Genomic DNA, 12,921 nt, shown 5'->3' with positions numbered 1-12,921 from the left:
CCAAGTTCCAATAGCTCAAACGTATTTCGTAACCTAGTCTCAAATTTAGATTAGATTTAACGTTCAATGTTTTTACACTAGAGGTGTAACAGTACACAAACATCACGGTTCTGAACGTACCTCTGTATTGAAGTCATGGTTTGGTACGGGTTTGGTACAGCAGGCGGGAGAAAACCAAAAATAAAATTTCTTCTTTTTTACTTCTTTTTTTTATTAAACAGTGGTTTATTGAACAAATCATGTCTCTCCCTCTTTAAATAAATTAAATTATAATTAACATTTTCTTAAGAATAGAAAAATGTATTTCAGCTAATGCTGTAAACTATATACAGGGAGCCCTTTCTTGCACATTACTATAATATTAAAGGTTACAATTTTTAGAAATAATAACCATCACTCAAAAAAAAAAAAAAAAAAAAAAAAACATGCTGTGGACACTAAATGACTTGCCTGAGGTAAATGTAATGCTACGTGAGATATTATTCTCAAGCTGTTTTATTGATGTCTTTCTGCGGTTGAAACACTGGTTGAGAGATTACATGTAAACATATCTATGCATAGATCATCTGTTCTTCTGCTTTTTTACTGTTGAGGCGGTTAGCAAACAGCATTGCATTACTGCGCGCTCCCCCTTCTGGATTGGAGTGTGAATCGCCTGTGACTAGCTGTATTCATCGTCTAACTGTATGCACCAAACCGTAATGTCCGTACCGTGACGGTTCGGGACGAATACATGTACTGTTACACCCCTATTTTACACAAAATTCCCTGTGACATATTCAGTACTAAATCTGAAATGAGTACTTTGATTCTGTGATATTGTTGTTCCATTGCTCGGAGACTGCGTTTGGCTGCTTCATCGTGGCCCTCTAGCTCCGCCTCCAGTCGATGTACACGTCTCTCCAGAAGAGCCGCTGTCTGGGAGGACTGAGGGGCAGTTGGGGGATGGACATCCAATCCATCAACATCTGCGCCAGCAGATGCAGCAGCCAAAATCAGGGCGGGCAGGGAGTTTGGATGCCTGCGTTTCAAGAGCTCTTCCATCTGTTTAAGCTGAGAGAGGAAATGGGAACATGAGTGATAGATGGTACAGAATCTAAGAAGTTTTATTACTGATGCAGCCAATAATAAATATTACAAAATACTCGGGAGTGGAGCTCAAAATCATTATCATAACATTATTTTTTTGCTTTATTTTTAGATAGATACAGAAGCAGAGACAGGAAACTATTAAGGGTTTGTGAAATGTTGCAAGCCAAACTCAAAGCTACATGAGCAACATGGCTCACACCGAATAGAAAATGTACGCTAACCACTGGGCCAAATGCATACAAAGTTGTTAATTTACTTAACCAGATGCATATCTGTCAAAGAAATGAGTTTAACATGAAGAGGAGGTGGTAAGGAGAAGGTAGTTGGAAAACTGACTATCCAGACAGATGGTCTGTTACTCACAGACACAGTTGGATAATTCTAGCTCTCAGGAAGTGGAGCACAAAGAAGAACGTGCCCTGAATGAGATGTACCTGCAGAACAAGGCAACAAGAATATGTGGAGAGGGAGAAAGTTGTGTCTGACCTGTCGTTCCAGGTCCTGGATTCTTTTAGCTTCACCCGCCCTTTCCTTTGCCTTTCTCTGTTGCTCATTGGCCCTCCTGCTGACCTCCATTTTTAGCTTTTCCACCTGCTCAGTGAGCCTTTGAGTCTCAGCGGTGGCGGCTCGGAGTCTGGATGCATCTTTGTCCAGAAGCTCCTGATTCTCGGCATACCACTGCAGTCTCTTCTTCATATCTGCAACCTCCTCCCGATGTTTTTCCTGGAGCATCTTTAGCTCAAAACCTTTATCACCTGTTAGATGCTTATTTCTGTCAATATGATAATTACATCACCAAAAATAGACTGTCGCCATAACATTTTCATATCTGAAGCTCTTACCTGAAGTACAGACAGCCTGAACTCTGGCAAGGTCTCGCTCTTTCCTCATCATCTCCAGGTCTACGTGCAGGGCTTGTTTCTCCTGTTTTAACCTGTGGATCTCGTCTTGCAGTCGTTCCTCCTTTTTCTAAACAGAAAGACTTTGCATCACGAGTGCACCTAAAATGCTGTCTAGGTAGGCTTTGATATTATGTTGATACTGTTGATATTATGTAGTTCTCTTACCTGTGCAGCTTGTACCTGACTTGTCAACTCTGCAATGCTGAAGCTTTGGTCAGCAATGCTTCTCCCTCCGACGGTTCTTTGAATGGTGTTCATGTTCAATCGGTCCCTGGGAAATGAATATTCATTGCTTTTATATCAGCTGCTGCAAAGAACAGCATGAATAGTGAAAACCCGCTGTGATATGTATTATAACACTACTGACACACTTTTAGAGCACTGACCTGGTGAGGGCAAGCTCAGTGAGAAGTCTCTGGTTTTCCATGAACAAAGCCTCCTCGCTTTGTTTGCTTTGAGCTTGGAGTGCTTTCATTTGCAGATATAGCTTCTCATTCTCCTGTTAAAACCATCAGAAAGAAGTTCCACACATTTTGCTCTGAACCTATTTGTAGCATATGAATACTAATGACCAAAATGCAAATGTATTCAGTGGATGCATTATATTGAATATAGTCCCAGATAAGAATTAATTGGATTTGGTTTTTGGAAAGGCCACGAGTTCTTCTGTAATTACAGGAAATGTGAGAAGTAATTACCAAGGTTATTCTAAATTCTGAGTGGTAATGGTGTCATTTTTAAAGCACTGTGTTTAATTATGTACCTCATTATGCTGAAATGGTGTATAATGATCTAAAAAACGAGAGGCTACAGAGTCTTGTGTTGTTTCATTCATTGACATTTGTAAGATCTCTCCATAAGAAGAGATACAGGGTAAGGGATAAAAAAAACCTAATTATAATAAATGCACATTCATGTGAGCCATGTTTCAACATGGCTCATTCTAATATATGCCAGAAAATGAGCAAAGATAGGGAGAGAGACTCACATGATGGTAACCCTGAATCAGAGTCTCCTGTTCCTTCATCTCTTTCTCTATGAGCTTGAGTTTCTCTTCAGTCACAGGGTCCGAAGCTTCGCCAAAACTCCACTTTCGCTTGTTACTCGCCTCTTCGGCACAGTGTAGCTATGGAATTAGCATGTAACAGGTCAGAACCTAACTCTGATAAACGACATGGAACAGTTTGCTCAGAATTTATGCCAAGGCTGATCAGTTTATTAGGTGCGGTAACAAAATATTGATGCTACTAACTTAAATGCATTTTTCAGTAGTATGTAAATAGTTACGTTTTTTATAATGGTGTAGCTTTTCCATTTAAAGCTTTTCTTTTTGTGACATTGCTAAATTGTTTTTTATGTAACAATTGCATAAGCAATGATTTCACTATGGCAGGTAATTGTCATGAAAATAACTACGATTAATGATTTAATTGTATTTTTTGTTCATGTCAGTTAGAATGTAAGGTTTATTTCACACAAAGGAAGAAAGTTGGAAAAGTCTTTTAATGTTCCGCTTACTCCAAATGTGAAGAAACAATCGTCTCCTTCGAAGTTGGTAACCTGGCAAAAACAACTATGTGAATGTAAAAATGAACACAAATCTTCTTGTTCTCTCAGACACTACAACACTGGAAAGGGGACTTAAAGAATAGAGTGATGCACTAGCAAAGCCAGGTCGTGGGTTTGATTCACAGGAAATGTATGAAATAATAAAATATACCTACTGAAAATGTAAGATGCTTTCCATAAAAGCATTTGCCAAATACATAAATATAAATGGAAAGACATATACATGGTCTTAAATGCAGCACAAAGTACAAAGTTCTTTTATTTTGAATTACAATTATGTAATTAGAAATTCAAGTGCATAATGATGGTTATTTTAAATAGGCCTGATTAGATGTAATAGTCATGATTAGGTGGTTATTCAACAATTCAGAAAGGTCTAATGGTGTAGTTAAGTGGCTCTGGGCACCCTGTAAGGAGTCATCCTCATTGTGCCCTTAACCCCAGGATGCTCGAGGTCAACTGACCATATGCACGGAACGTTCTTAAGAAGTTCCGCAATAATATAATGCCAGCTGGAAAACGTCTAGTGAAATGTCACTTGTTGGTGATTCGGTATCTTCAATGTCCTGAGGTAGCTTTAACAGCATCAATAGTGTAATACTTAGTTTATAATCAGAATATAGTCACTTAAATAGTTAGGCCTAACGTTAATGTAGTTTTCACAAGTGTGCCAAAATCGTTGAGCTTGCGCTGCACTGACTGACAGCTTCTGTGATTATAAAGGGAGAGCATGGTGCTAGCGTGGTGCTTGCTTTCTGTGTAATTAATTCACAAGAAAAGTTATTGTTTTTCATAAGATTTTGAGAGTAATTCATACTGAAACAAAAAATGTTTTTGGTCATCACATCACATTTCTTATTCAAATGTACTCATTAGCTTTGCCTTTACTGCAATCAATAAAACTGGTTTATTGGCAAATTGTGGTAAAATTGGCAAAGTGTGATAACTACATTAAAATATAAATACAACATTAAAAAAATCATTGATCCATTGATGTTTTTGTGTCGTAGTACAGCGAGTACAGAATGACAGCTACAAGATCACCGGAAATGCCAAAGCTGGCTTAACTAAAACCAGGAAGTAACCATGCATATGGTCAATTGTCCTTGGAATACGTTTATGGTGCCATTGTATGGCAACACTGTGTATAAATCATGAAAACAAATTCAGCCTCGGTCATGTGGTGAGAAATATTCTATGGTAATAATTAGTTCAAATTTAATTGATACTTCTTCCTGTTATCTGCTGTCAATAATCAATATTTACACTTCACCAGAAGGGATAAAATGTTGCATGCCCCAATGTGCCCTGTTTTACATTCATTTCCTATTAAAAAGTTGAGTTTTAAAAAGGAGACTAATTATTTGCCAGTACAAAAAAAGCACTTCCAAATTGAATCACAGCATTGCTTTTAAAAAAGTTTTTTTTTTTTTTTTAAATAAATCTTTGAGGGTATTAAAACAAATAACTTGAATAAACCTTACATAATGCACCTGTACTAAAAGCACAACTCATCATCTCTAAGAGTATTTAAACGGCATACAAGTAAAATCTACAGTATGCACATAGGTAGAGCAGCCATTGAAATATATGTCTGCCATTATAGACGTTTTTGACTGCATTATCATTCACCTGAAAGTTCAGACTACCCTTTTTACCAAACGCACTTATGCAGCATGTTTCAAAACATACCCTACTTAAGGAGAGCTACCAGACAGCAGAAGGTTTTCTATTGAACTTTAACAAGAAGCTCCGATGTGATTTAAGGCTGGTTAAATAGGCCATGAAAATAGATGAACTTGAGTAGATTTTAAAAGGATAGGTCACACAAAAATGAAAATCCTGTCATCAATTACTCTTATGTTGTTCCAAACCCATAAGACTTTTGCTCATCTTCGAAACACAAATTAAGATATTTTTTAGTGAAATCTTAGAGAAAAGTCTATTTACCCAAAACTCTGACAGTTCAAAAGGTTTATAAAGAGTAAATAAATCAATCCATATTAATCAAGCAGTTTAATCCAACTCTTCTCACTATCACTTTATACAATAAACAGATTTAATTCAGGCTTTTATTCACATATAAACATTGATCAGCTAACATACATAGAGCACTCAAATATGGCTAACGGAAACTCAAATTTACTTGCTTTAAACAATGAGGTTTGTTACTGTGCACAAAGTTAGGCATGCTTGAGTCTCTGTTTACCAAATCTGAGTGCTCTATGTACATTTGCTGAGCAATCAATGTTTATATGTGAATAAGATTCTGTTAAATTATTTCTAAAATAAAAAGTCTATTACATCTGCTCATCATATAAGGCAATTGTGTTTCTTTGACTAAACTGATCAATTCATATGGATTTATTTTACAATCTCTTTACGAACGTTTTGAAGCGTCACAGTTTTGGGTGAACAGACTTTCAATGGATGTACAGAATTCTCTCAAACCATGAGAAATTTCTAAAAATATCATCTAAGCTATACAACTACACAAGAGCTTACCTTGCTCTGTAACACATAATTCTCCTGCCTGAGTGCTGCCAGCTCTTGCTTGTGCTCCTCTTGTAACTGGTTTTCCCTCAGATGGAGCTCTCTCTCTTTTTGGGCGAGCTGAAGACGGAAACGCTCCAGTGATGAGCGCTCCTGCTGAAAGGACGTAACACCATCCATATTCTCTTGCATCACCTCAAGCTGACAGACAAACAGAACAGGCAGTTAATGAGCTGGAGGATTTGATTCAATGCTCTGATTCAGTCCCAGTTAACTCACTCCTGTCACTGATTCGGGTGTGATCCTGTCTGCTCGGAGATGGCCATTATCCTTCAGACTGATGGCTTCTACCTGATGCTGTAAGAATGTAGCAAAGGACTGCACGGATGTCACCAGTTCACTGCTTAGCCTTAAACTTGTGTCTAAACCTGTAAGGGGTGCAAAACAGTAAAGAAAGACAGATGACCATTTATTTTCAAGCATGCAAATATGGCTGTGAATTTACAAAGAATAGTTATCATATTTTACCAAAAAAAATTACAAGAAAAAGATAACGTGTTATATTAAGATTTTGCATATCCCCCTAATTTCTCATTACATTACAAAACTCCAATAACACAATAGTTGTCTTCTTTATTTTGATAAGTTCTTTTTGCATTACAGTAGACAGTATTTAAATCATGTCAGCTGTCATGAAAATGTTATAATTTCAGGAAAATAATGAAAATTTATCAAATAAATGTTAATAAAAAAATAAATGAAAATCAGTTCAATTTTCTTAATGCAAAATATAGCTTCAGTTTTGGTGAGGTTAACCCAGGTACAGGTACCTTTGACTGCTTGTGTTTGACTGAGGTCGTGAGTCGTTTTTAGGGTCTGGTTCTGAGCTTTCCTCTGTGTTAGTGGAGACGGAGGTTTGGCAGCTTGGCCGGTTTTGCTAAGTGCAGGTCCTCTGGGTAACAGCCTGCTCTCAGGTTTTTTGGCCCTTGTTGATGGAACAGGAGTTTTTCTAGAGGAAGCAGATGCAAATGCACTGGTTCTAGAAGGAACCTGAGAGAGAAAGAAGTTAATATTCCATCATTATCTTCATAAATTTGACTATCATCACCATGTGAATAAAGAAGGCACGTAGTTACCCACAAAAATTATACCTCATTTACTTTGCAGAGTCTGTGCCTCTCTCTTTCGATTTTCATTTCTCAAAACCCCAGAAATAACAGGATCTAATTTACAGAGGAAATTCATGAGGCAAATGACTCATAATAGCAGAGTCTCTGACCTGGCGTTTCTTTGGTTTGACAGGAGGAGGTTCCACAGAGGAGCTGTCCTGTTCCTGCATCAGCCGTTTGATCTCCTCAGCGATGCTCTTCCGAGTGTACTGAAGGGAGGCTGGATGTTCCCCTCCTGTAAGACTAGCTGTATTACCCCCTCCACAGTCCTCATTAGTGAAACTGAAAGGGCTCTCATCTGAACATATCCTTAATGGACTATGAATTTCGCTGCCTTGAGGCACAGTCTCACTGAAAGACAAATATTTCATCTAAAGCTGCTATACTGAGAATATATGACTCAGTGTTTGAAGGCAAAAAGTGAACTCACATTATAGGCTGGAGAGAGAAGCCACGGGTGAAACCAGAGTCTGGTCCAATTGGCCGCATCAGTTCCTCAGCAGTGGGTAAATCTACAGTACATAAATGAGACCCTGGTGACAAAATTTCACTAAGGCTGGAGTCACACTGGCCGATTTACAGTTATAAGCTTTATTTAGAGTTTTAGGGATTGGTGTGATCAGATACAGACTTCCTCAGCAAATGCAAAGCCAATTATCACAGATTTTGTTTGTCATCCATGGCAAATTTAAAACCAAGCTTTTGATTGTGATTCACTTGAACTTAAATAACTAACAAATTGAGCATGAGTCATTGTATGGATGAACTAATTTTGTCCCATAATCAATAAATGGATATCATAAATCCATCCTAGTGCTGTCAAAAAAGGAAATTAAAAACACACGAAAAACAGTTTTGTAAGCTGGAAAAGGTGATTTCAGACATCACAGCATTATATTGTAGAGTATGAAAAATCTATTCAAACATACAATTCTGTTCAAAGGTTTTTTAAATGATTTTCAATGTTTTATGCTCAGCAAGGCTACATTTCTTTGTCAAAAACGATTAAAAAAAAAAATTATTACAATTTAAAATAACTGTTTTCTACTTTAATATATTTTAAAATGTAATTTATTCCTGTGATGGAAAAGCTGAATTTTTATCAGCCATTACTCTTCAGTCTTCAGTGTCACATGATCCTTGAGAAATCATACTATTATGCTGATTTATTGTTATAATCAATGTTGAAAATAGTTGTGCAGCTTAATAGTTTTGTGGAAACATTCAAAAGAACAGCATTTATTTTAAATATTTTTTTTGTTATATTGTATATCCTTGCATAATAAAAGCATTGAAAAATCTTAATGACCCCAAACTTTTGAACGGTAGTAAAAAGTTGTAAGTAAGTAACGTTAATAGGGGTGTAACGATATGCTCAGGTCACGATACGGTACGTATCTCGATACGGAGTTCACGATACGATACGTATCACGATATTTTGAACAAAATGAAACTGAAATTCAAACAAGATTTATTAAAAAAACATGAACAAATTTCAATAATTTTCCTTGTTGTACATAGCTACAAGATCACATTTCAAGGTTTAATAAAAACCTTCTGTATTCAAATTAACAGTTGAATAGGGCTGTCTGTCACTGAAAAAAAAATGTTAAATTTAACATGAACTTTATTATGAATAGGGGCTGTTCACATATCGCGTCTAAAAACGCGTGGAAGGCGCAGCCGCACCGCTTCTCCTTCTTTCCAAAGCGCTTGCGCTCCCGTGGCGTCGGTCGTTGCTATGCAACCATGAACTGAGCTCTCCAAGAGGATCAGGATGTTTCTGCAAAGGATAAATGATTTCTAGCCCTTGCATTAGTTTTACTACGAGATATATTGATGGAGATAAGATATAAAAACCACCATGTACAGCTATGATCAGCTGTTCGGCTGAGCTTTTGATGTTGTTACGGAAAGGCCATAGCTGATCGGTTGATTCTTGTCACACGACCTGCGGTGCGCTTGCGGCATTCTGAAAAGTTGAGAATTGCATGCGCGTCGCGACCGCGTTGATCCCATTATGAGCGCGCATGCCGCGCGGCTACATTTGAAAAAAATAACTGACTTGCACGCGGAAAAGACGCAATATGTGAACGGCCCCACAAAACTTCTTAAAGCAAAGCATCGCAAGCGTCTTTTGCTTTTCTGTGAGCACAGCTGTTGCTGTGCACTGCGGTGAAAGAAAGCCACGACTTTTCTCACGCGACCATGCAAGAGACTGACATGAGAAACGTTTAAACCTGCTTGCAAGATTCAATGTGTGCCCGAAACACTTACTGAACTAGAGAGCTGATTGAGACACATTTATATGCGGTGACAACCGGCTTCTCTCACTGCCACCTTGCAGAGTAGGTCACGTCGGCAGCTCAACCAATAAGATTAAACTGCCGTCATATCGTAAAAGTATCGCCATCACTCTACGATTCATATCGTAACATGTTTGCATCGCAAAATATCGTACTACGATAAATCGTTACACCCCTAAACGTTAATAAAGGTGGTTGTACTTTTTTCCAGAAAATAAGCTAATTTAAAGGCAGGGTAGGTAAGAAATTTTGTTCCAATTTTTTTTAAACTTTCTATATATATACATGCATAATTAAAATGTAAGAACTCTGATAAAAAGAGTATAAAAATCGAGTGACTCTAGACCGTTTAATCTGTATTAAACACAGCTCATTATTTCCATCCGGGACGAAACATAGGATTGGCTTAGGCGGCTGTCACTCTCTCGCAACCATGGCAACCACCCTTTTGCCACACATGACCTGCCCACTTGCGCGCGCACGTTTGATTTGGGGAATTCAAGAGGCATGGATCCTAGGAATACCAAAACAATGGCAGAGAAACAGCAAGCAAAATTCACAGTACCGGCCTATGCAGTTAGTGAAGGCAAACCAGGCAAAAAAGGAAGACAGTCAGTAACAGTACAAGAAAAGGCAATGAACAAAAAGTCTTTGGATAAACAAAGAAATAAAACGCGAGTTAATATCGGCGTGGCTCTCCAGCGATGGCGAGAACTGAGGGAACTCAAGGGGCTGAAAAGTGACTCCTTGATGGCTTTATTTCTGCTGGACAGGTAAATCTTTCTTTTTGTATTTTGATCATACATATTTTTTTGTTTATTTTTTCATGAAGCATGTGTCATTAGCACACGTAGCTGCGTAATATAGCTAACATAACATTACTTAGCGAGCCGTAGTAGAGACGATAAATAATCTATAGGCCTAGCACAAGATGATAGCTATAGTGTTGAATTGTGCATATTTTTGCTTTAGATAACTAAATACATGTTTAACAGATAGTAGGCCTAACGTTACTCCGCATCTAGGAACTTTTCTTAGAACTATATTTACCCTCTGTCTAACTCTTTTACCATGTTCACCTGTAAGTTTACCTGCACGTTTTTTCGCCTTTGTTTCGTTTTTATATTCTCTACCTATGTTTACTGATGTCTTTATCTTGTAGGGCAATTCCACGCAAATGTCATCTTTACCATGAAAAAAAAACGTTTTTACCAAAAGCACAAAACCCTTTTTAAATTATCCATTTAGGTCTGTATTATACTGTATTAATGTGCTCTAACAGAAATTTTAAGAAAATTGCCATGTTTATCCACAATATATGTGGTAAGCAACAATGCTTAAATTACATTTTCAACCAACCATATTTCATGCTTTCAAAAAAGGGATCAAAGACCACCCTTTTTTAAACTTTATTTTAACAGTAAGCGTTGTGCAGAAAGATGGAGGCATGCCTGAGAAATAAATACACTCATTTTGTCATAACAGCACTGCCTGATTAATTTATATGGGCGGGAATAAAGAGGTCAAGACGCTTCAGTGCTCTGTCACGTCCGTAACGTTTTAAAGATTAAGTTTATGTCATATAACAATTATTTATGCAAATAACTTGAAACTTTATATGCAAAGCTAAATTATGTTTATGCTTATTAGGATAAACAATTCATTTCACTACGTTGCTCTGAACAACCATAAAAAGCGTTACGGACGTGACCGTTACGGACGCTACTAAATCCTTTGACTTTGCTTCTTTATTTTGCCATCATCTGTTTCAGGCATACCATATCAGAACATATCCAATAATCGCAATACTCTTTGTGCTTTGTTAGTTTTAATATGAAAAAGGTTTAACTTTCAAATTCAGTCGATTTATAACAAAATTTAAACCATAGATGTCGCTCTTTAATAGCTACGGCGCGTGACAGATTAGCTACTGCAGCGCCTCAGATCAAGCGGATCAGGCGCTTGAACCGATCTTCTCTTCCTCTTGCAGGTTACAGAACGAAATATGAACATCAAAAGGTAGGCTATATGATACAGTACAACTTATAGAAGAGCATTGTGTCTCATGGACACTTCCCTCGGATGTCGCGTTTTTACCTGTTGGTTAAGACTCCGCTTTAAACTGTTAAAGCTAGCCGAAATCCGTGTGATCATTTAGACAAAACATGATTGCGATTGACAATAGTGTACGTCAATCGGTTCACCTGACTGTGTGGAAACATGCGATTTTAAACTGCTTTATGATAAACATTAATATTTGTCAATGTATTTTAGCAAGCAGTTCTGTAAGAACTCATGGTCTCTGAATTGATTCTTGAACAACGCACACGCTTGTCAACGTGAGAAATAGGTCTAATCATGGGCGTACGGGACACCCCCGCAGCCCCCGCGGTGCGTGGGGGTCCCCACCCTATGATGGGCCCCGTCGCAGATTCACCTATTTATATGTAGCCGTTGCTTTTTTTTTTTTTTTTTTTTTTTTTTTTAGAACTGAACTCAGTTGACTAAAGATGAAAATAAAGCATCCAACTGAAGCCCAAAAATGAAAGCAGAATATCATAGAAAATAGGCTAGTGCTACACTGTAAAAAATATTCCATAGTTTTTACAAAATAAATTTGGCAGCTGTGGTTGCCAGAATAATTTTGTAAAAATACAGAAAAACGTAAATTTTACAGTATAAAACTGTAATGTACAAACAAGAAAATATGAATGTAAACCAGTAAATTCAATGCACACTACCATTAAAATCTGTTTTGTACCTTTAACATATACTGACAACCACCATAATAATGCAGGTGGTAAAAGAGAAAGCCACATGAAGAATCAGAGTTCATCACAAGTAGCTTTTCCACGAGCTGAAGTATATACTAATATTTAGAAGGTGCAAAGAGTCATTCACGCAAACACAATACACCATCATGGTAACCCACAACACTTACATAATGCAATAAACATTCATTAAACAACAGAAGATGTAACATAAAACCCTAATGTACATAACTGATAACAAAAACTATTAAGAAACATGATTATTTAAACAAAATACTTTCAAATGTGGAGTGTCACACAGGGAATTGTGGGAATATCAGTTTACAGTTTTTGACTGTAAATTATATATTGATTTGTTCATTTTTACGTCTAAAAATTTACATTAAATGTCTGGTAAGAGCTTTTACAGTTTTTCCCTGTATTATGGGAACTTACTGTTAATCTATTTACAGTTTTTTTTTTCCGTAGTGTTTTTACAAAATTTCACCGTTAAAATCACATTCATTTTTTTACAGTGTAAATTACAAAAGGGGGAAAAATTCACTATTGTTTCCATCGCCCTTTTGTAAGGTAGCCAAGACAACAGAAAGCCTTGACGCGCTGTGTTACCGTTAGCGGA

General features: G+C 37.2%; 1 protein-coding gene across 3 annotated transcripts in view; it reads right to left on the bottom strand.

The window, feature by feature from the left end:
• Positions 1–12,921, bottom strand: part of cep162 (centrosomal protein 162) — a 35,742-nt gene that overhangs the window by 10,266 nt on the left and 12,555 nt on the right. For all 3 annotated transcript variants that reach the window (XM_048153052.1, XM_048153054.1, XM_048153053.1), the window contains exons 11-21: positions 7,656–7,737; positions 7,336–7,576; positions 6,887–7,106; positions 6,336–6,484; positions 6,069–6,257; positions 2,983–3,120; positions 2,381–2,493; positions 2,160–2,265; positions 1,935–2,061; positions 1,579–1,847; positions 805–1,053 (exon numbers count right to left, since the gene is read on the bottom strand). In XM_048153052.1, coding sequence (XP_048009009.1) covers positions 805–1,053; positions 1,579–1,847; positions 1,935–2,061; positions 2,160–2,265; positions 2,381–2,493; positions 2,983–3,120; positions 6,069–6,257; positions 6,336–6,484; positions 6,887–7,106; positions 7,336–7,576; positions 7,656–7,737 — 1,883 coding nt within the window. The remainder of the gene's footprint in view (positions 1–804; positions 1,054–1,578; positions 1,848–1,934; positions 2,062–2,159; positions 2,266–2,380; positions 2,494–2,982; positions 3,121–6,068; positions 6,258–6,335; positions 6,485–6,886; positions 7,107–7,335; positions 7,577–7,655; positions 7,738–12,921) is intronic.

The sequence above is a fragment of the Megalobrama amblycephala genome, linkage group LG13, assembly GCF_018812025.1.
Source record: "Megalobrama amblycephala isolate DHTTF-2021 linkage group LG13, ASM1881202v1, whole genome shotgun sequence".
In the NCBI taxonomy this organism is placed as follows: Eukaryota; Metazoa; Chordata; class Actinopteri; order Cypriniformes; family Xenocyprididae; genus Megalobrama; species Megalobrama amblycephala.
The sequence above is the reverse complement of the archived record's forward strand: the minus strand, read 5'-3'. Positions and strand labels throughout refer to the sequence as shown.